Genomic DNA, 23,532 nt, shown 5'->3' with positions numbered 1-23,532 from the left:
ATATATAGGCACTACAATTTTTTTCTCCTGTTTAACTTTAAACATACAAAATGTATTTAGCATTGTATCTACAGGAAATTATATCCGTGTCTAAGACATGTTTCCAATTCGCCCCAATTTATAGTCCTTAAAAATTTGGAGAACTAATTCACTTCTTTACTATCATCAAGTAGATAAAAATGAAATGGTGCTCATTAGGAAAAATGTAGAGGGAAAATATGAATGTTTAAAAAAATACAGATCAGAGACATCCTCAAAGAAAGAAAAAGGATATTCAGGTACTAAGGTTGGAATGATAGTCTTCAAATACTCTTCAAATTTGAAATTTTAATAGTTGATGAGTTTTAAAGTTGCATAAATCTATAGACAGTGATGGTGTATATATAATACATATAGTGAAGTATATATTTTAGAATATGGTACTGAGCTATTTGTCCTATATTTGATGATACTACTAGCAAACATAAAATACATAGCTCCTTTCATTATCACATTATACATTATAATGTCTAATAGTAGCTGAAAAACACTTTATATTATAACATTTATATATTTAACATTTTTTGGTATGGGAAAAAAACTTTTTTTAGAAAGACTGTTAACTCATGTCACTAAATGTATATATATTTTTTAATGTGAGAAATTATTGGGTTTCTGTTCTTGTTACTGCAGGAAGCATATGTGCCTCTTTTCTTACCCAAAGTTACCAATTGCCAGTTCTTGATACAATGTTTCTAAGAAAGAAATACAGAGGTAAAGATTTTGGGCTTCACATGCTGGAGGACTTTGTTGATTCCTTTACAGAAGATGCACTTGGCTTGCGGTATCCACTGTCTTCTCTCATGTACACAGGTAAATGGACTAAGTTAAAAAATAATAAACTTGTCTTTATGTCACTTCCGACTTGTTTCTTCAGAATACGGTAAATGTGTATATATCAGTATCACATAAATTTGGAACCTTAGGCTCTCTAGAACTTACTTTGGCAAATGTGCCCTTATGTATTTGTTTTCTGGGGGCTTGGCAGTCTTAAAAAACTTTAAATGTAATTCATATGCCATACAATTGCCAGGCACAGTGGCTCACACTTGTAATCCCAGCACTTTGGGAGGCTGAGGCGGGTGGATCACCTGAGGTCAGGAGTTCGAGACCAGCCTGGCCAACATGATGAAACTCCATCTTTACTAAAAATAAACAATTAGCCAGGTGTGGTGGCACGTGCCTGTGATCCCAGCTACTCGGGAGGCTGAGGCAGGAGAACTGCTTGAATCCGGGAGGCGGAGGTTGCAGTGAGCCAAGATCATGTCACTGCATTCCAGCCTGGGTGACAGAGCAGGACTCCATCTAAAAAAAAATCCAAAACCAAAAAAAACAACATATACCATGATATTTGCCCTGTTAAAAGTGTACAATTTAGTGGTTTTTAGTATATTCATAGTTGTTCAATCATAGCCAGCAGTTCCAGAGCATTCTTATCACTCCAAAAAGAAACCCTGTACCAATTCACAGTCACCGTCCATTTCCCCTTCATCCTGTAGCAACCACTAATCCGTTTTCTGTCTCTGTAGATTTACTCATTCTGGACATTTTTCATATAAATGGAATCATACAGCATGTGGCTTTTTGTGTCTGGCTTCTTTCACTTAGCATGTTTTTTTTAAGGTTCATTCATGTTGTAGCATAAATTAGTACTTCATTTCTTTTTATGACTGAATAATATTCCATTGTATGGCTGTGCCACAACTTGTTCTAAAGTGATTGCTCCATTTTACATTCCCATAAGCAATATTATATGAGGGTTACAATTTCTCCACATCTTCATCCTCACCAACATTTGTTATTATCTGTGTATTTTATTACAGCCCTCCACATCCTCACCAACATTTGTTATCTGTATATTTTATTACAGGCATCCTAGTGGATGTGCAGGGGCATCTCATAGTTTTGCTTTGCTTTGATCTTTTCATGTGCTTAATGGTCATTCGTATATCTTCTTTGGAGAAATCTGTTCAGATTCTTTGACCATTTTGCGGGGGTTATTTGTTTATAGTAGCTTTTAAAATTAACAAAAAATAAATCTCAGACATACAAAAAGGAATAAAGAAGCTGGGAATGGTGGCATATGCCTGTTATCTCAGTTACTCCAAAAGCTGAGATGGGAGAACTGCTTGAGTCCAGGAGTTTGAGACCAGTCTGGGCAACATAGTGAGACCTCACCTAAATTAAAAAAAAAAATAGTTTAAAAAGTAAGGCATTGGCTGGGCATAGTGGCTTACGCCTGTAATCCTAGCACTTTAGGAGCCCGAGGTGGGTGGATCACTTGAGCTCAGGAATTCAAGACCAGCCTGGACAACATGGTAAAACCCCATCCCTACAAAAATTACAAAAAATTAGCTGGATGTGGTGGGTTGTGCCTGTAGTCCTGGTTACTTGAGGGGCTGAAGTGGGAGAATTGCTTGGGCCCAGGAGGTCGAAGCTGCAGTGAGCCGAGATTGCACCACTGCACTTCAGCCTGGGTGACAAATTGAGAGCTTACCTCAAAAAAATAAAAAGAAATAAAAATAAGATATCAAATACTCATGTACTATGTCAGCATGTACCATCCATGAGAAATGGCTTGTTGCCAATATGGTCGAAGCCTTCTATGTGCTTCTACCCAATTAGACTCACTCTCCTTCCCTAGGATGAGTACTGTAACTTGGCTTCATTTTTCTCATACATTTCTTAGACTTGTAATACATACGTGTGTATTCTCAAACAATATATCAGGTTGCTTTATATATTTAAAAACTATAAATACGTACTGTATGAATTCTACAGTTTGCTTTCTTTACTCATCTTTATATTTGTGAGATTCATCCATGTGGATTCGTATAGTTCCATTTATTTTCAATGCTGTATTCCATTTTATGGACATATCACTTGGCGGTGATTTAAAACCATTAGTGGGTTTGTTTTTGCATTTGTGTAAAGGTATACAACTACTCAATGAAGTACGATTTAATGCTGGATAGTAATTAACCTAGAAACTCTTATAAAGTATAATTTACTGTTGATTTCAGTCTAACAGTAGACATTTATTTCCACTGAAAATATATTTGTATTCCAAATCTTCTGCACCTTCTTTAATACCAAAAGCAATCCAGAAAACAGGAACCAAGTCCGGAATTAGATGCCCATCTTGAATCATATTTTCTCTCTAAATCCATACGTGAGAGTGGGATGGGCATTGTGTGCCCTTGGATAGTCCTAAAATGCATTACTCCCTAATTACTGCTTTACTGAATTTGAGGAGAGTTGCAAAGACATCCACTGCAGGTAGAATCCCTTAGTACGTACTCTCTTCTGTGATTCTAATGATAAATAAATTGGATACCAAATGATTTACAGATGATTATCAGCTAATTTCTGTCTTCCTATAAAGCCTTAGCATTTTGGGAGGCCAAGGAGAGCAGATCACTTGAGGCCAGGAGTTCAAGACCAGCCTGGCCAACATGGCGAAATTCCATCTCCATTAAAAATGCGAAAACTAACTGGGCATGGTGGCACATGTCTGCAATCCCAGCTACTCAGAAGGCTGAGTCACCAGATTTTGCTTGAGCCTGGGAGGCAGAATTTGTGGTGAGCCGAAATTGTGCCACTGCACTTCAACCTGGGTGACAGAGTGAGACTCTGTCTCAAGAAAAAAAAGAAAAAAAAAAAAGCCAGGCCTAGTGGTGTGCGCCTGTAGTCCCAGTTACTCGAGAGGCTGAGGCAGGAGGATCACTTGAGTACAGGAGTTCAAGGCTGCAGTGAGCCACTGCACTCCAGACTCAGGGAAAGAGCTAGATGCTGTTTCAAAAAAAAAAAGGCAAATATCTATTAAGTTATAATTTATATATAATAACATGTACTTTTTTTTTTTTTTTTTTTTGAGACGGAGTCTCGCTCTGTCGCCCAGGCTCTGGAGTGCAGTGGCGCAAACTCGGCTCACTGCAAGCTCTGCCTCCCGGGTTCACGCCATTCTCCTGCCTCAGCCTCCCAAGTAGCTGGGACTACAGGTGCCCGCCACCACGCCCGGCTAATTTTTTTGTATTTTTAGTAGAGACAGGGTTTCACTGTGTTAGCCAGGATGGTCTCGATCTCCTGACCTCGTGATCCTCCTGCCTCGGCCTCCCAAAGTGCTAGGATTACAAGTGTGAGCCACCACGCCCAGCCTACTGTACTGGTTTTTAAGTGTACATTTTTGATGACTTCTGACAAACATATGGACCCTTGCTACTGTAGACACAATCTAGATAGATAATAATTTTGTTTCCAAAAGTTCCCTTTGTGCACCAGTCCCCCAGCTTCCTTCCCTTCCAAACTCTTACTCCAGGCAAGCACTGATATGCTTTCTGTTAGTACCACTTAGATTTTTCTAGAGTTTCATGAAAAATGGAAATATATGGTATCTATACTTCTATGTCTGGCATCTTATTTTTGAGGCTCATTGATGTTGCATGTCTCAGTACTTCATTCCTTTTTAAATTTTTATTATTTTGCTGAGTATTCCTCCCTTTGATTATATCACAATTTATTTGCCTGTTGATAGACATTTGGGTTTTTTCCTTTCTTGGCTATTATGAATAAAGCTGCATGAAAATGTCTTTGTATGATGGACATTTGTTTTCATTTCTTTGTAGCGAATACCTAAGAGTGTCATTACTGGGTTTTATGATTGTGTTTAACTTTGAGAAGTTGGAAAACTATTTTCTAAGTAGTTATGTCATTTTGCATTCCCATTAGTATAAGTATGTGGAAGTTGTGGTTGCTCTGTGTACTCACCAACACTTGGTTTTGTCAGTCTCTTTAATTTTAATCATTCCTAGTAGTAAGTGGAAACCACCCATTATGTGGTTTCAATTTACGTTTTCCTGCAGACTAAAGATTTTTGAGTATCTCTTTATGTAATTACTGGATAATCATCTACCCTAAAAAAGGGCGGAACAAGTAAGGTGTTTGTTCACATCTTTTGCTTATGTTGTATTGAATTGCTTGCCTTCTTATTGAATTATGAGTTCTGTTTTTCTTTTTGAGACAGAGTCTCGCTCTGTCACCCAGGCTGAAGTGCAGTGGCGCAATCTCGGCTCACTGCAAGCTCCACCTCCCACGTTCATGCCATTCTCCTGTCTCAGCCTCCCAAGTATTTCGGACTACAGGCGCCTGCCACCACGCCTGGCTAATTTTTTGTATTTTTTTAGTAGAGATGGGGTTTCACTGTGTTAGCCAGGATGGTCTCGATCTCCTGACCTTGTGATCCGCCCGCCTCGGCCTCCCAAAGTGCTGAGATTACAGGCATGAGCCACCACACCCGGCCGAGTTATGAGTTCTTTATATATCCTGGATATGAGTTGTTATATGTGTGTATTGTTAATTCTTTCTCATGGCCTTTTCATTTTCTTTAGTCCATGTGCATTTTTTGCAAGTAAGTTTTGAAATGATTTAGTTTACATCTCCCATCCTACTATTTATTCTTTATTTGTCCCATTTGTTCTTTCTCCTTTTTTCTTTCCTTTTGGAAGTATTTATCAGTGTTCTATTTTATCTCAACAGTTGGTTTATTAGCCATGCCTTTTTGTTTTGTTTTGTGGCCTGTTGTGTTGGTTTTCTCCAGCTTCTTCCTTCCTTTTAGTTTTGGAAACTAAACCCAGAACATATGAGAAATATTTTCAAATATACAGGGAAAAAAATGATAGACTAGTGTCCTAATTTCTGTACCAAGTATAGATTGAACAAATGTGAAGATTTTGCCATATTCGTTTTAGTTTAAGAGAGAACTAAATACAATGTTTATTGATTGTAATAAAAGATAAAATTGATGTTCTCTTTGAACCCTTCCCTAATACCACTCTCCTTTCTCCTTTCCTCCCCAGAGATAATTGCACTCCTGAAGTTTGCATTTATTTTCCTACTTATGGTTTCATATTTATGTCTGTAAACATTATAAAATATTATTTAGTGTGCTTTCTTAGTTTCTAAACCATTTTTGTTGTAAAAAATTATACATAATACCTTATTTGTAGGTGAACAGTTCAGTGGCTCTTATGCACAGTGTTTTGTACCCATCACCACTGTCTGTATCCAAAGCTTTTCAATCATCCGCAACATCAACTTTCTCCCCATTAAACAAATAACTCCCCTTTTCCCCTACCCCCATCTTCTGGTAGGTAACCTGTTTTCTGCTTTCTGTCCCTATGAATTTGCCCATGCTAGCTACCTCATCTAAATGGAATCATACAATATTTGTTTTTCTGTGTCTGGCTTACTTCACTAAACATAATGTTTTTGAGGTCCATCATGTTGTAGCATATATAGTATCAAAATTCCATTCCTTTTTATGGCTGGATAGTATTCTTTTGTTTGAATATACAGTGTTTTGTTTTGCCATTCATCTATTGATGGACACTTAGGTTGTTTCTACCTTTTGGCTATTGTGAATAATGCTTCAGTGAACGTTGGTGTACGGAGATGGGGTTTCACCATGTTGGTCAGGCTGGTCTTGAACTCCTAACCTCATGATCTGCCTACCTTGGACTCCCAAAATGCTGGGATTACAGGCGTGAGCCACTGTGCCTAGCCGTGTTTAGTGTGTTTTTAAACTTTTTATACGTGGCATCATTTTGTTCATTTACTGGCCCACATTTTTACTGAGCATTTTTAAAAGAGTTATCAATGTTGATTTAGGTAGCCATAATTCATTTGTTTTAAATACTACACAGTATTTTTATTACATACATATTACAGTTTATTCATATATTTCCCTACTGTTGGGCACTTAGGTTGTGTCCGGTCATCCTAGTTTAAAAGTAGTCCTGTAATGAATGTTATAAATGTTTTTTGCATATGTACAGATGGCCCTCGACTTATGATGGTTTGGCTTTTGATTTTATGATGGTACAAAAGTGATACTCATTCAGTAGAAACAGTCATTTGAATTTTGATCTTTTCCTTTGCTAATGATATGTGGTATGATACTCTCTCATGAAGCTGGGCAGTGGCTGCCAATCACAGCTCCCAGTCAGCCAGGTGATCACAAGGGCAACCAACCAATACTCTACAGAGTACTGTATTCAATAAAGTATGTGAAATATTCAACAATTTATCATAAAGTAGGCTTTGTGTTAGATGATTTTGCCCGGCTGTAGGCTGAAGGCTGTGTTCTGAACTGTAAGTGTTCAGAACACATTTAAAGTAAGTGAGGCTAAGCTATGATGTTTGGTAGGTTAGGTGTAGTGAATGCATATTTGACTTAGTGGTATTTTCAATTTATGATGGGTTTATCAGTATATAACCCCAGTGTAAGTCAGGGAGCATCTGTATAAGGAATTAGGGTTTATACCTAGAAGTAGAATTGGATCATAAAAGTCTCTTCAACTTTACTGTTGCAAAATTATTATCCCACCAGCAGAGTGTGTGTTTCCATTTCCCTTATTCTTCTTGGTGCTTGTCATTATCCTGCAGGTGTGAAAATCATATTTCCTTGGCAGCTAGTGAGGTTTATCATCTTTATCTTTGTTTATTGACCACTCAGATTTCATTAGGTGTGAAATTCCTGTTCATAGTCTCTGTCAGTTTTTCTTTGGGATAACTTTGTCTTTTGAATTCAATTTCAGAAATTCTTTATATATTCTGAGTACTAATCATTTGTTTTACTCTAAATATCTCCTAATCTGTGTCTTCCTGGTATCATTTTCATGTAGAATGGTGCAGTTCAATACAGTAGTCACTAATTTAAATATAAGTTTAAGTTCAGTTCCTCAGTAGTCACATGTGGCTAGTGGCTACTGTATTGGACAGTGCTGGTAATAGGACATGTCTATCATCACAGAAAGTTCTGTTGCACAGTCCTGATATACTAGGTTTTAAATCTTAATAGATCATAATTTTTCATCATGGACTGTGATTTTTGTGTCTTTTGTAAGGAATCCATCTGAACCCTAATGTCCTAGAGCTATTCTCCTATGTTTTCTTTTAAACATTTTGTTTTTCACATTAGGTCTTAGAATTTGTTTAGAATTTATGTTGATGTGAGGTCAGGATCTGACTTTATTGCTTTTTTATATGGATTTTTATTTCAGCACCATTATTTTAGTAGTTTATCCATTCTTTGCTGAAATGTAATGCCTTTTCTGTCATTTGGCAAATTGTAGTGTATGTGTGGTTCTTTCCTAGTGGAGTTTCTTTGTTACTTATTTGTGGATTTTTTGTTTGTTTGTTTTTTGGTATTTTTCTTCTCCTTCTCCCTCCCACTCCCAGTCCGTTTATATATCCTTCTGTCAGTACTCGGTTGTTTCAATTACTATGGTTTTAAATGCTTGGTTTCAAATACTTGGTACTTGTTTCAAATACTTGGTATCTACTTGGACAAGTCTCTATCCTTATTTTTCTTCTTCAGAATTGACCTGAATATTATTTCTTTTTTTTTTTTTTTTGGAGCTTTTAAATCGATGTATAATAGTTGTACATACTGAATATTTTCTTATCCTTTGTTCTTTCATTTTTGAATTTGGGATCAAGTATTGTTAAGTTTCATTAAAAAATAAGTTCTGTTGGGATTTGTTTGGAATTGCATGGAATTTATAGATCAATTTGATGAGAACTGGTATTTTTATACTATTGAGTCTGACAGTCTTTTTATTCAGTTTTTCTATGTCCCTCCGTAACATTTAATCATTTTTTTCTTTAAAAGCAAAGCACATTTTTTACAAAAATTGGCCAGCATGGTGGTGGGTGCCTGTAATCCCAGCTACTCGGGAGACTGAGGCAGGAGAATTGCTTGAACCTAGGAGGCGGAGGTTGCAGTGAGCCGAGATCGCACCACTGCACTCCAGCCTGGGCGACGTAGCAAGACTCCGTCTCCAAAAAAAAAAAAAAAAAAAAAAAGCGAAGCACATTTTTAAAGGATTTTTATTGTTCAATCATGTTAAAAGTTTTATTTGGGATTTTTATTTAGAATTTTTATTTATAAATGAAACTACTGTATACTTGAGTTGTGTTGGTGGTGTTTTGGTATCAAGGTTATGCTAGCCCCATTAAGTGAGTTGGGAAGCTTACTTTTCATCTCCTGTTTTTCAAAACAGTGGATATTTGGGATTTCTAGAAAATTCTAAATGTGTTTTTCAGCTTGCAAGCAATACTTTGAGAAGTATCCAGGAGACCATGAACTCCTTTGGGAAGTCGAAGGTGTTGGACACTGGTACCAGCGAATACCAGTCACCAGAGCATTACAAAGAGAAGCACTTAAAATTCCAGGTAAGAGTGTCTTCAGTTTGAACATAAGTTCAGTTTATTTATTTTTGGTAGCCTGTCCTTGCTGGCCCATAAGTCCAGTTTAAAAAGCAGAGGCTAATAATGGTTGTGTCTTAGAGTCCAGAGTAGTGGTGTATTATAATGTGATTGTTCTAGTAACAGATTCTCTTGTCTAAGGTTTGAATTTTCGTGATGTATTAACTTTTGAGTCCTTAGTAACAAGGAGACCTAGAACAGCCCAGTAGGAATTGGTGGGTAAGAAATAAACATAGATTACTCAAACGGCATAGAATAGGCACCAGGGGGTCCAAAGTACTTAATCTCATGCACTTCTCCCCAAAGCTACTGAATACTTAAAATAACTATTTAACATTGTATATAATGCAATGTTGCATTTTAAGATATTGGTGAGGAGAACATCTCACACTTAGATTTTTGTGACCCTTCTGTCCAGGCTGCTCTTCAGAGCTTTTAGGAAAATCAGTACAATGTTAGAGTTAAAACCAAATACTGATTCGGTTACAGTTTTTAAAATTCTTCTATACACAGCAGTTTCTCAAAATGAACCTAAAAGACCTTTGTCTGGAGAATATGGTCCTGCATCTGTTCCAGAATATGAAGCAAGAACTGAAGACAATCAGTCTAGTGAGATGCAGCTAACTGTAGGTACACTGTCTATATGTTTATTGTTGTAAATAATAATTTTTGTGTTTTTAAAAAATAGATTGTTTATATTTGAGTTTTAAATGTCATAGTTCATTCAACAAAGTATGTAATTTCTACTGTGTTAGTTTTCCTGGCATCTTCTGTTAACATTACTAAGGACTTTAATTTTCTTTGAAAAATAATTTTAATGATGTTAAAAGTATGAGCTAATTAAAGGTAATTTAGAATAAACATAATATAGAAGAAAATAAAAATCTGTAATCCCACTATTCAGATATAGCCACTGTTAAAATTTTTGCATATGTATTTAATATTGCATATTATAAAGCATGTGTCTGTATATATTGTATTTTTATTTTTATTCTCTTGGATTGCTTCTAACTGCTGTTCTCCATTAATGTAATATTGGAAGCATTTTCTATGGCATTAAATCATTAAAATGTGATTGTTAAATAGCAGCACACTATTCTATTATCTATTTTATGTAACTATTATTATTTGTTTCCTTAACATAGGATCCTTAAATTTTTAACATTTTTAAATGACCCAGGAGCAAACACATTTATATATGAATCCTTGTGTATATGTAATTACTTATCTTAACATACAAATTTCCAGAAGTGGAATTAGTAGGTGAAAGACTATAAAGTTGTTATGTTGTAAAGTTTGAGGCTGTATATGCTAGGTCTTTGTAGAATGTAATGCACTTTGCAAATATTAGGTATCCTGAAAGTAGAAGGACGGGTCCCATTACCAAACTCCACAGGACTTACCAGGTCCTTTTCTAGAACTGATGAAAACATCAGTACCACAAAAGTGGTACTTGATATTGCTTTAAATACAGGCCCATTGATGGGACTCTAGAAGTTTAGGGTTTTGGGGGATGGCTTTTATTACAGTCATATTTTTGTATGTGTGTATCTAAGTTTATTTTTGGTGAGTGTTAGAAACACTACATATTTTGTACGTGTGTATCTAAGTTTATTTTTGGTGAGTGTTAGAAACAACTGCTTTAGGGAATTATTTGTGCTTATTTTCTGTCTTAATTAACATGAGAGTTGACTATTTGAGTGGAAAATTTGTAAACATTTTTAAGCATAACAATATATGTAAGGAGTTAGATTCTTGGGATTTTTTTTTCCTACTTTTGGAAATTCAGACTTGAGAATAAGCTCCTGTTCTATTGCAGTCCAAATTCCTGAGAGATACACAGATTCATTTAGTATTGGCCAGTTATAAAATCAAGGAAAGTAGAAAATCTACTCTTCCTATAAATGTAACGAGAGCAATGATTTGCTTTAATACTAAGCCAAATAATTTTAGATGTGTCATTTGAGTGAGAATATATGACAGGGGTACTGTATCGTATAGTTGACAGCATAAATTAGATTTTAGAATCTAACCTATTTAAGATTGTAGAAATTCAAATTCTTCATATTACTTTAATGTTTTAAATAGTTGAAGGAAATGTTTATCATATTAAACTATTTATGTTATATCTCTTTTTGTTAGTAGCCACAAATAGTTTAGTTTATTTCAACTACATGATTTATTCTTTAGGCGATGATGGTATTGTTATCTGCTTTTTCCTATTATTTATCTCATACTTTTTGCACCTTTTATTTATTCATCTTTATCTACATTTTAACCTTTTCTTGTTGGACTACAAGTTTCTTGAAGCAAGATTTTTGTCATATGATTTATCACAATTGCTCCCTTGTTTTGTTCTATAAATTGAAGGCTGTGTGCCCACTATATGGTGGAGTTTTAGTAAGCATATAATGGATGGATGAATAAAGTAGTTACTATGGCAAGCATTGGACATATAAAGATATGGTTCTTAGACATGGGAGAATTAGATGGTCCATTGTTGGAAATATATAATATACTATAGCATAATAATTGCTTTATTATAGCAAGTAATTGGAGGTACATAGGAGAGGATGACTTTTAAAGGGTGGGTGGGAATTTTCTTAGGGCATTCCAGAGGATAGCATGTAAAAAAGTTACAGAGGTGTAAAGGAAATGGCATGTTTGATATGAAAGAGGTATTTGGTATTGAATAGGTTGAGAATTTGTGTTCTAAGCAGTGGTTGGCCATTAAAAGTTTTTTCCTCTTTTTTTTAAGCAAAAAAATGGTACAATTTGTGATTCGAAAGTATCACTTTGTCATCAGGGTGGAGGGGTGTAGATGGGATATGATTAGAACGAGGGATATGAGTGAGGAGGCTGTTGGAATACTTGGTTCAAGAGACTAAAGGCATAAACTAAAGCAATGTTAATACAAAGGACAGGACAGTTTTGAGAGATTCTTCAGTTAAAATTGAAAGGCTTTGTGATTGATTAAATGTGAGTTAGGAAGAAGTCATTACTGACTCACTGTTTTCTGGCTAGAATGACTGACTGAATTGTCATTAAGCAAGATAGGGAATAATGGGGAAAGATAAAGTTCATTTTGGGAATGATTGAGTGTGAAATTGGATGGGACATCCACTGGGAGATACTTCATTGGAAATAAAGCTTTGGAAATCAGGAAGAAAGTTTGGAGGCTTAAGTTGCATATTTGAATTCATCAATAAGCAGATACTGAAGTAAGCATAGTGAAGGGAGAGCATGTGGACTGAGCAGAGAAGGTGGCTGAGGACAGAACTAGGAGACACTAGTGGACACACTATGACATATTAGATGACTTGCATATGTTCTCAGTCTTTTAAACTGAAGCTGAACTATATAACCTTTTTATTTTTAAAGTAAATGTTGTTAACAAAAAGTGCTATTTGGAAAACATTTTACAAGTTTTTCTTTGAAACTATAAATGAAATAGATCCATAGGGAGAAAAAATAGTCTAAAACTTTGGGTTTGAATCTCTCTCTTTTTTAGATTGATTCTCTAAAAGATGCCTTTGCAAGCACTTCTGAAGGTAAGAAATTCAACAGATAGTAAGTATTTGAGACACTTCAAATTAGGGCTGTGTGTGTGTGTGTTGTGCATGCATGTGTGTGTGGTGTCACCCTGAGTAAGTGAAGATTTAACCAGCTCTAAAATCTAGATCTGGGTTCTCATGCCACCACTGCCACTGATTTTGCTATGTGAACACTGAGTAAGCTATTGTACCTCTCTCTTCCTTGTTTCCTTAGCTATAAAATAGGGATGGTAATGTCTACGTTGTTTATTTTCCAAGATTGTCGGGAGAGAATGCAAGTGAAATACAAAAACACTTTGCAAAGCCCAAGGTAACATGGAAATGTGAGGAATGACTTACACAGTTCATATAACTTGACAAAGTTATGTAATTTAGAAAAAGATGTAAATTGTAAAATAATTTTCTTAGCCTGACATAAGTGAGGGGAGGGTGAACCTGTGTAATGTGGAGGATATGTGTAAACTAGTGTAGTTCTTGCATTTCTGTGTATTTTAATAGGTAGTCCTTTTAATATATAATCAATTAAGTGCAGTTTTGCTGTTTTTCTCCTCAGGTCATGATAAAACATCTGTTTCCACTCGTACTCGAAGTAGTAATCTAAAGCGGCCAAAGATTGGAAAACGGTTTCAGGATTCTGAATTTAGCAGTTCTCAAGGTGAAGATGAAAAGACCTCCCAGACTTCACTTACAGCTTCAATAAACAAGTAAATAATTGTTTATTTTACTCTCATTTTTTATTTGTACTTTTATTTTTTGTTTATTTATACTTTTATATTATAAATAATAATTTACATATAATATAATATTTTATATTTTATATTTATTATACTTTTAGTATTTAGCATTTAAGGTAGAGGCGATTACATTGTTTATGTAGCAGATGACTTTGGTGTAGGAGTTTGTATTTGAATTATTTATATGTGAATTATTGTACAAGATTATTAGTTGTTTATCAGTGCTAAGTGTTACCTTGACAATGCTATTGGGAGAAACTGCTAATAAGAGACTGGCATAAACTCACTTCATGTGTGAAAATCCAAGAGACTATTCTAGTGATTATATTATCCCAAATTAGTCATTATCACCACACTGAATTTGATGGTGTGGTTTTAAGTAATGCTGAGATTTAGTCAGTTTTTTCTTCCCCCCACATTCAATTCTTTTATTTAATTTTCTAGTGGACAGTTTACATATCTCCCTGTGTTTTAAGTTAGTGTGACAGTTTTCCATAATAAACTACTTAAAGAGAAGCTTTGGTCAAGAATGGAATGAAATTGCAAAAAAAACAAAAACAAAAAGAAAACATTGCTTTTAAAAAACCAACACTTTCACCAATTTTATGTTCAAACAAAACCACACGGTATTGGCGTGATATGTGTTTTCAGTGTTTCCTTGGGGCTGGCTTCCTAGCCATCGTGCCACGGCACAGTTGTGGTCAGCCACAGTTTGTCATGCTGGATGGCGGAGGCTCACTCAGCTTCAAATTATCCTTGAAATCCCAAATTGTCATGGCTCTCCATCGATGCCAGTACTGCAATATTTGTGACAGTCTTTCTTGTCCCACTCATAAATAGAGACTTGAGTGATGCTATTCTGGTGTAGCATCTTCAAAGCCATGTTGCAGCCCTCAGTCGTGGCCCTCTTGTCCATGTTGCAGAAGCATTCCATGGCAGACATGTTGCGTTGGATACTCTCTGTTTTGGAACGTCTAACTTGGAGACAAAGGTCAGGCAGCCACGGTCATCGTAGTTAAAGAGCATTGGTCATCAGTCATGGCCAGCAGCCACGGTGCTGTTGTCTGGGACAGATGACACACTCAGGAGCAGCTGGAACTCCGTCTTCAGATTGAGACATGCACGCTTTTTGAGGCATCAGCAACAGACACGGTGCTGTCGTGGCTGGCCCAGGCCAGGTGGCTCCCACTGGCAGAGAAGCTGACCCCGTGGACCCAGCCACCAGTGCCACTGCCACCAAACTCTGACATCAGCTGCCCAAAAAGCATCTTGCTGTCTCAGGGCATGCTGGCTAGCTTTTCATCCACTTCTTTAAAGTAGAAAGAAAACACTCTGTGTTTGAAGTCACATGATCCTGCTGCCAGCAAAACGTTGTTGGGATGCCAATCCAAATTGAGGACGGTGGAGCGAATCAGCTTTTTACTGTGCTTGCTCACCCACCAGTCATTTTCAGACTCAAAGTAACAAACTGAAATGAGTCGTGCTTCACTTCCCACAGCAAATTTGTTCTCTAGGGCGGACCACTTCACAAAAGTAGCTGTGCGATTAATTCTCAGGATCATCAGTGTTGGCTTCCAGACACCATCTTTCTGACTCCAGACATAGGCATTGTGGTCTGCCCCACAAGTGACGATGTGGTCGCTCTTGGGAGCCCAGTCAATATCTGTGATGTGTCCATTGTGCTCCTTGAGTTCATGAGCTTTCACCCACTGGCGCCCATTCTTCTTATAGATGTGCACTTCGTGATTATTGACACTGAGGGCAATCTGGGTACGATCCCTGTTTTAGGCACGACAGTTGATTGGCTCTAGTAAAAACTGATGCAGTGACATTATTCTTAGTGTTTTCAAAGGAGAGAAAGCTGGGGTCAGGGCAGTCCAGATGGTCTCAGAGCAGAGGATTTGCGGACTCTGGGCAGTCGACGTGAATAGGCTCTAGTCAGTTTTAAAATACCCTCAATTTTACTTTATTGATTCATTTTACTGGGCTATTGGATATAAATTAGTGATAACCATAAATAGTACAGTGAATTCCTTCAGGAATTTAGTTGCCAACTGAATCAACAGAACACTTGAGTCTCAGCTTTATCCTCTTTCTTTGAATCTTAAAGCAAGACTCTAACTTTTATAATAAAATAAGATTTCTACCCTAACAGTTCTGCCAACTGTTCCTGACTCAACCATTTAGTTAATTCATAACTTTGCCATTTTAACTGTCAAATTATTTTAGTCAAGTAGAGAATTCTGTAGCTGTGCTAATCCTTATGCAAATAATTTTAAATTTGGGTAATAAAGTATGTAAATGTTTTGGTGAAAATTTGTAATGTTAAAGATAGATATAAGGAAATATTTAAATCTAGTAATTAAAATATGAGTTTAGAAAACTGGTTTTCTCACTGAGCAATATTTTGATATAGTACCCTTTTTAGAAGGGTAACAATATATTTTAAATTGAACCTCCCAGAATTATTGTGGAATTTTGTTTGCTTTTCATAAACAGAACAGTAGGAGTTTACGCTTGACTGTTTGCTGAAACATATGAAGAACAAAACATCATCTTTGCCCTCAAAGGATTGACTGCCTAGGGGTAAAGAGAGATATGTACACAGTTAATTAAGAGCACCGTAAGGTAGATTGTGATAGAAAAATAATGGAAAGTGCAGAATGCTGTGGATACAGAGGAAAGAGTGTTGGATTCTAATTGAGGGAATGGAGAGATTTGGCATTTGGGCCTGGGCTTCAAAGATAAGTAGAAACTCAACAAGCAGACCTGGGAGAGAAGACTTTTTAGTGTAGAGGTCCACTGACTATGGCCTGTGGGCCAAATCTGGCCTGCCACCTGTTTTTGTGAATAAAATTTTATTGTAAGACACCCATGCTCATTAAGTTTATATATTTTTATTGTTTATTAAGCATATATATTTTTATATATTATTAAGCTTATATATTTTTAGTTATGTTTGCATTGGAACGGCAGAGTTGAGTGGTTGGAACAGAGACCACATGGCCCACGATGCCTAAAGGAAAGGTTTGCTGACCCCTTATCTACACCAAGGCTGGGAAATAGAACTTTCTGCAGTGATGGAAATATTTTGTATTTACACTGCCCAGTATGATAGCCATTAGCCAGTGTGCCCATTGAACACTTGAAGTATGGCTAGTGCAACTTAACTGAATTGTTTCATTTAATTTTAATTTAAATGTAAAATAGTCAAGTGTGTCTCGTGGCTATTGTATCTACCGATTTCGACTAAAGCACTAACATGAGCAAAGGCACAAAGCTAGGAGGAATGTTACTAAGGATAACTGATGAATAAGGTAAATAAAATTATAAGGGTCTAGGCTGGGCACGGTGGCTCATGCCTGTAATCCCAGCACTTTGGGAGGCCGAGGCGGGTGGATCACCTGAGGTCAGGAGTTCGAAACCAGCCTGGACAACATGGCAAAACCCTGTCACTACTAAAAATACAAAAATTAGCCGGGCGTGGTGGCACACTTCTGTAATCCCAGCTACTCAGGAGGCTGAGGCAAGAGAATCGTTTGAACCCAGGAGGCAGAGGTTGCAGTGAGTCAAGATTACGCCACTGCACTCCAGTGTAGGTGACAGAGGGAGACCCTGTCTCAAAAACAAACAAATATGTTAGGCTTTCAAAGAAGGTACACTTTATTCACTGAGCTTATAGAGAACCACCAGACATTTCTGAGCTGGGCTATCACAGGTGTAGATAATGTGCATTAGAAAGCCAGCTCTTTGAAAGCCTCGATGAAGTGTACTGCAAGTCTGAAGCTGAATTGGGAAGAAGTACAGTGGTCCAGAGAGAACTGGGGCCTGAAGCAGAGCTGTGAAAATGGGCATAGAAAGTCAGGAATATATTTGAAAGGCAGTTTTGGAGTAAGAACTAAACCATATAATGTGTTGTCCAAGGTGACATTTTTGAGAATGAAAGGAGCATTATTAATAATTATGCCAGTATCCATAATTATGAACAAAAGTCTGTAAACTGGGACTGCTCCAGGTAAACTGGGATATATGCTCATTCTAATAGAATAAGATCCATGGTCCTTCAGTATAAATGAGGTTAAAAAAAAAAAAAAAGATTCAGGCTGGGCGCTGTGGCTCACGCCTGTAATCCCAGCACTTTGGGAGGCCGAGGCGGGTGGATCACGAGGTCACGAGGTTGAGACCATCCTGGCTAACATGGTGAAACCCTGTCTCTACTAAAAATACAAAAAATTAGCTGGGCGTGGTGGCGGGTGCCTGTAGTCTCAGCTGCTCGGGGGCTGAGGCAGGAGAATCGCTTGAACCTGGGAGGTGGTAGAGGTTGCAGTGAGCCGAGATTGCGCCACTGCATTCCAGCCTGGGCAACAGAGCGAGACTTTGTCTCAAAAAAAAAAAAAAAAAGATCCATTAAGATATGGATAGAATAAAAGAAGAAAAGAAGAAGGGTCTAGTTTACATAATTGAGAAGATGGTAATATTATAAGAGGATGAAGAGATTGGTTTTAGACTTGTAAAATCTGAAGTTGCTGACAACATAGTTGATTCTCTAAAATGTTACTTTAAGAAAGGACTTCTGAGATTTTATATTTATCCTTAATAAAACAAGTCAGAATGGTTTTCTTTTGTTTTTTAGATTGGAGTCTACTGCTCGCCCATCAGAGAGCTCAGAAGAATTCCTGGAAGAAGAACCTGAACAGAGAGGGATTGAATTTGAGGATGAAAGCAGTGATAAAGATGCACGGCCAGCACTGGAAACCCAGCCACAGCAAGAGAAGCAAGATGGTGAAAAGGTGTGAGATCACTTATTCAGTAAAATGAAAATAAGTAAACTAAATTTTACCTTTCTTAATCACATATTGTTAGAAAAGTATAGTGATATATTTTAGAGTGTTAGAAATTGCGTTTAGTGTTAAAAATCATACAAAGCAAGGTCAGGTACTAGAGTTGGGGAGAGGATAAAATTACAAGTATGATTGTGTTTATAAAAGTTTGAGCTTATAAAAGTTTGAATTATATAGAAGATAAAATAGGGATGTTTAGTAAGATCTTTCGGTGCATTTAAAATATAAGTTAATTTGTGGAATTAAACACACTTACATACACAAATGATATAAGATCTACCTTATAGAACCAGTTAAAATGCTTTCAGGTGCAATAAACCTTCAGTGGCACCCCCATTTTAGTTAGAGGGATAGGAATTACTAATCCAGAAAAAAAATATTTGATGACTATTGATCTCACAAAGTTCTGGAAAAATAGCTAAACTCATGTTTTTTAAACACTAGAAAAAAATATATAAACTCTTGGTGTAACTAAGTAAACTTCATCTGGGTTGATTTCTGCAGCTTTAAAGTATTTATCCCCAGCTTCTTTTTTCTTTCCTCTATCCATTTCCATTTTTCTCTTTAGTTTCTTCAATCTTTTCCTTTCTACAGATTCCCTATTTCTTCTTTCATATGTTCATAAGTTTCTTGAAAAAATCTTTCAGCTGTTTGCCAAGTCTAGCAGGCAGGTGAATAAGTGAAATTATATTACCAATTTTGTTTTCTTTTTCTTTTTGAGACGGAGTTTTGCTCTTTGCACCCAGGCTGGAGTGCAGTGGCATGATCTTGGCTCACTGCAACCTCTGCTTCCTGGGTTCAAGTGATTCTCCTGCCTCACTCAGTGTTCCAAGTAGCTGGGATTACAGGTTCCCCCCACCACGCCCAGCTAATTTTTGTATTTTTAATAGAGACGGGGTTTCACCACTTTGGCTAGGCTGGTCTCAAACTCCTTACCTCAGGTGATCTGCCCACCTCAGCCTCCCAAAGTGCCGGGATTACAGGCGTGAGCCACCGTGCCCAGCTAATTTTGTTTTCTTAAGTTACTCTGATTTAGCTCCTGCTTCCTCTGTTTCATGAAATGACATATGTTATGTCAGCTCACTGCAGCCTCCACCTCCTGGGTTTAAGCAATTCTCCTGCCTCTGCCTCCCGAGTAGGTAGGATTACAGGTACACCAACATGCCCGGCTAATTTTTGTGTTTGTTTTTTTTTTTTTTTTTGAGACGGAGTCTCGCTCTGTCGCCCAGGCTGGAGTGCAGTGGCGCGATCTCGGCTCACTACAAGCTCTACCTCCCGGGTTCACGCCATTCTCCTGCCTCAGCCTCCCAAGTAGCTGGGACTACAGGCGCACACCATAACGCCCGGCTAATTTTTTTGTATTTTTTGTAGAGACGCGGTTTCACCGTGTTAGCCAGGATGGTCTTGAACTCCTGATCCACTCCTCTTGGCCTCCCAAAGTGCTGAGATTACAGGCATGACCCACCGTACCCGGCCTCATGAAATGATATTTTTGTGTTTATTTTTGTAATATTTCTTTTTTTTTTTTTTTGAGACAGAATCTTGCTCTGTCGCCCAGCCTGGAGTGCAGTGGCACAATCTCGGCTCACTGCAAGCTCTGCCTCCTGGGTTCACGCCATTCTCCTGCCTCAGCCTCCTGAGTAGCTGGGACTACAGGCGCCCGCCACCACGCCCCGCTAATTTTTTCTGTTTTTAGTAGGGACGGGGTTTCACCATATTAGCCAGTATCGTCTTGATCTCCTGACCGTGTGATCCGCCCGCCTTGGCCTTCCAAAGTGCTGGGATTATAGGCTTGAGCCACTGTGCCCAGCCTATTTTTGTAATATTTCAGTAGTTTTTGGGCAGCAGATGGGTGTTTGTTTACATGGATAAATTCATTAGTGGTGATTTCTGAGATTTTGGTGCACCCATCACCCAAGAAGTGTATACTGTACCCAATGTGTAGTCTTTTATCCCTCACCCGCCTCCTACCCTTTCCCCCAAGTCCCCAGAGTCCATGATAACACTCATAGGCCTTTGCATCTTCATAGCTTAGCTCCCACTTATAAGTGAGAACATACGATGTTTGGTTTTCCATTCCTGAGTTAATCCACTTAGAATAATGGTCTCCAACTCCATGCAAGTTGCTGTGAATGCCATTATTTCATTCATTTTTGTGGCTGAGTAGTATTCTATGGTCTATATATACCACTTTTCTTTTTTTTTTTTTGACTCTTGGTCTGTCACCAGGCTGGAGTGTAGTGGCACGATCTCAGCTTACTGTGACCTCCAACTCCCTGGTTCAAGTGATTCTCTTGCCTCAGCCTCCCGAGTAGCTGGGATTACAGGCGCACGCCACCACACCCAGTTAATTTTTGTATTTGTAGTAGAGATGGGGTTTCACCATGTTGGCCAGGATGGTCTTGATCTCCTGACTTCATGATCTGCCCACCTCGGCCTCCCAAAGTGCTGGGATTACAGGCGTGAGCCACCGTGCCCGGCCTATATATACCACATTTTCTTTATCCACTCATTGGTTGATGGGCATTTAGCTTGGTTCCATATTTTTTGCAGTTGCAAATTGTGCTGCTATAAACATGCATGTGCAAGTGTCTTTTTCATATGACTTCTTTTTTTCTGGGTAGATAGCCAATAGTGGGATTGCTGGATCAAATGGTAGTTCTACTTTTAGTACTTTAAGGAATCTCCACACTGTTTTCCATAGTGGTTGTACTAGTTTATGTTCCCACCAGTCATGTAAAAGTGTTCCCTTTTCACCATATCCACTCCAGCATCTATTTTTTATTGTGGCCATACTTACAGGAGTAAGGTGGTATCAAATTGTGGTTTTGATTTGCATTTCCTTGATAATTAGTGTATTAGGGTTCTCTAGAGGGACAGAACTAATAGGATAGATGTATATAAAGGGGAGTTTATTAAGGAGTATTAACTCACATGATCACAGAGTCCCACAGTAGGCCATCTGCAAGGTGGGGAGCAAGGAAGCAAGGAAGCCAGTCCGAGTCCCAAAGCTAAAGAACCTGGAGTCTGATGTTTGAGGGCAGGAAGCATCCAGCACAGGAGAAAGATGTAGGCTGGGAGGCTAAGCCAGTCTAATCTCTCCATGTTCTTCTGCCTGCTTTTTATTCTGGCCATGCTGGCAGCTGATTAGATGGTGCCCACCTGGATTGAGGGTGGATTTGCCTCTTCCAGTCCACTGACTCAAATGTTAATTTCTTTTGATAACACCACCCTTACAGCCACACCCAGGATCAATACTTTGCATCCTTCATTCCAATCAAGTTGACACTCAGTATTAACCATTACAAGTCTACCCCTTGTCAGCTTGAACCCATACACACTTCCTGAGATCATACATAATCTTCAAATAAAGACAATAATAAGGTAATAATTATGCCTAACATAATGCAACTGTCATTCGTACAAGTGGAAACCCCCAACCCAAATAATATTACATAAACACTTAATTGCTGATATGAAGTCAATAAATCTTATGTCACATGATAAAGAAAAAGGGAAATAAAATGAAGATATTTTCTTAGTACAAATGTATACATACACAAACATGTTCTTAACAAAATAAGGAAGAAATACTCATGACAATTACAGTCCTCATTTCTGCAGCTGGTCACGTGGTCGAAGCTGGTGTTGATGACTACCTTCTTCTGCTACCCATTCTGTATTCCCTTTGCCTTCAGCAAGCACCTTAGCAGGTCATGGTTTTTTTTTCCTAGTGGAGTAAACCAAACCTTCATTCCTGAAGGGTCTGGGCCATTTGTAGTCTTGCCTGGATTGGGCTGTTGTAGTTTCCCATTGACCTTAATCACAGGGCATTGTAATACTAAGAGACACCCCAAGGGATCTCCTATATTCCATGCATACTCTTTCTTACCTCCATTGTGGAGTAGTAGACTGATTTCATCTTGATAGTCTGGGTGAGTCACACCAGCCAACACTGTAACTCTGTCCTTAGCCTGTTTACTTAAAGGTAGGAGGAGCCCAAAGTGTCCAAGTGGCAATCTTAACTTCCAGTTTAATGGAATCGTTGTTGTGTCTCCTGGTGGCAGCGTTCGTCTCTCTGGAACTAATACCACTAGGCCAGCAGAACGTAATGTCATGGGGACAGGAAGCAAAAATTTTTCTAGTGGATCACTAGGGGTGATGGTGAGCGATGCCATTTCCACTTTTACCCCTGGATTCCTGGACCTGTGAATCCTGGCTATGGGAGAAACAGTACCATATACTGGATGCTTATTCAGAGCATACACAGCCTGCTGGAGACCTTTGCCGCAGCCCTGCAAAGTAATATCACCTAGTTGGCATTGTAATTGTGACTTCTAAAGGACATTCCACCATTCTGTCAATCCAACTGCTTCAGGATGATGGGGAACATGGTAAGAATAGTGGATTCCATGAGCATGAGCCCACTGCCGCACTGCTTTAGCCATAAAGTGAGTGCCTTGTTCAGAGGCAATGCTGTGTGGAGTAGCATGATGATGGATAAGGTGTTCCGTGAGTCCATGGATGGTAGTCTTGGCAGAAGCATTGCGTGCAGGAGAGGCAAACTCATATCCAGAGTAGGTGTCTATTCCAGTGAGGACAAACCTCTGCTCTTTCCATGATGGAAGAGGTCCAGTGTAATCAGCCTGCCACCAATTAGCTGTCTGATCACCCCAAGGACTAGTGTCATATTAAGGGCTTAGTGTTGGTCTGTGCTGCTGGCAAGTTGGGCACTCAGCAGTGGCCTTAGCCAGGTCAGCCTTGGTGAGTGGAAGTCCATGTTGCTGAGCCCATGCGTAACCTCCATCCCTGTCACCATGGCCACTTTGTTGATGGACCCATTGGGTGATGATGGGTGGCTGGGGAAGGAGGCTGTGTGGTGTCCACAGAACAAGTCATCCTATCCACTCGATTATTAAAATCCTCCTCTGCTGAGGTCACCCTTTGGTGAGCACTCACATGGGATACAAATACCTTCAGTTTTTCACCACTCAGAGAGGTCCATCCACATACCTCTTCCCCAAATTTGTCACCAATTTTCCAATCATGCTTCTTTCAAGTCCCTGACCGTCATCCAAACCATTGGCTACAGTCCAT

At 38.3% G+C, this 23,532-nt stretch overlaps 1 protein-coding gene and 1 pseudogene across 8 annotated transcripts in view; one reads left to right on the top strand and one right to left on the bottom strand.

Moving 5' to 3' along the window:
* FAM169A (family with sequence similarity 169 member A) overlaps positions 1 to 23,532 on the top strand; it is an 88,822-nt gene that overhangs the window by 52,602 nt on the left and 12,688 nt on the right. For 4 of the 8 annotated variants that reach the window (XM_063664898.1, XM_063664899.1, XM_063664900.1 and 1 more), the window contains exons 6-11: positions 673 to 852; positions 9,145 to 9,273; positions 9,796 to 9,932; positions 12,818 to 12,857; positions 13,414 to 13,564; positions 18,228 to 18,384. In XM_063664898.1, the coding sequence (XP_063520968.1) occupies positions 673 to 852; positions 9,145 to 9,273; positions 9,796 to 9,932; positions 12,818 to 12,857; positions 13,414 to 13,564; positions 18,228 to 18,384 (794 nt within the window). The remainder of the gene's footprint in view (positions 1 to 672; positions 853 to 9,144; positions 9,274 to 9,795; positions 9,933 to 12,817; positions 12,858 to 13,413; positions 13,565 to 18,227; positions 18,385 to 23,532) is intronic. The other 4 variants (XM_054486992.1, XM_063664902.1, XM_054486993.2 and 1 more) reach the window with 2 other exon arrangements.
* LOC129037081 (actin-related protein 2/3 complex subunit 1A-like) lies at positions 14,296 to 15,777 on the bottom strand (annotated as a pseudogene).

The sequence above is a fragment of the Pongo pygmaeus genome, chromosome 4 (assembly GCF_028885625.2).
Source record: "Pongo pygmaeus isolate AG05252 chromosome 4, NHGRI_mPonPyg2-v2.0_pri, whole genome shotgun sequence".
NCBI classification, from domain to species: Eukaryota; Metazoa; Chordata; class Mammalia; order Primates; family Hominidae; genus Pongo; species Pongo pygmaeus.
Note: the sequence above shows the minus strand (reverse complement) of the source record. Positions and strands in the feature narration are given on the sequence as shown.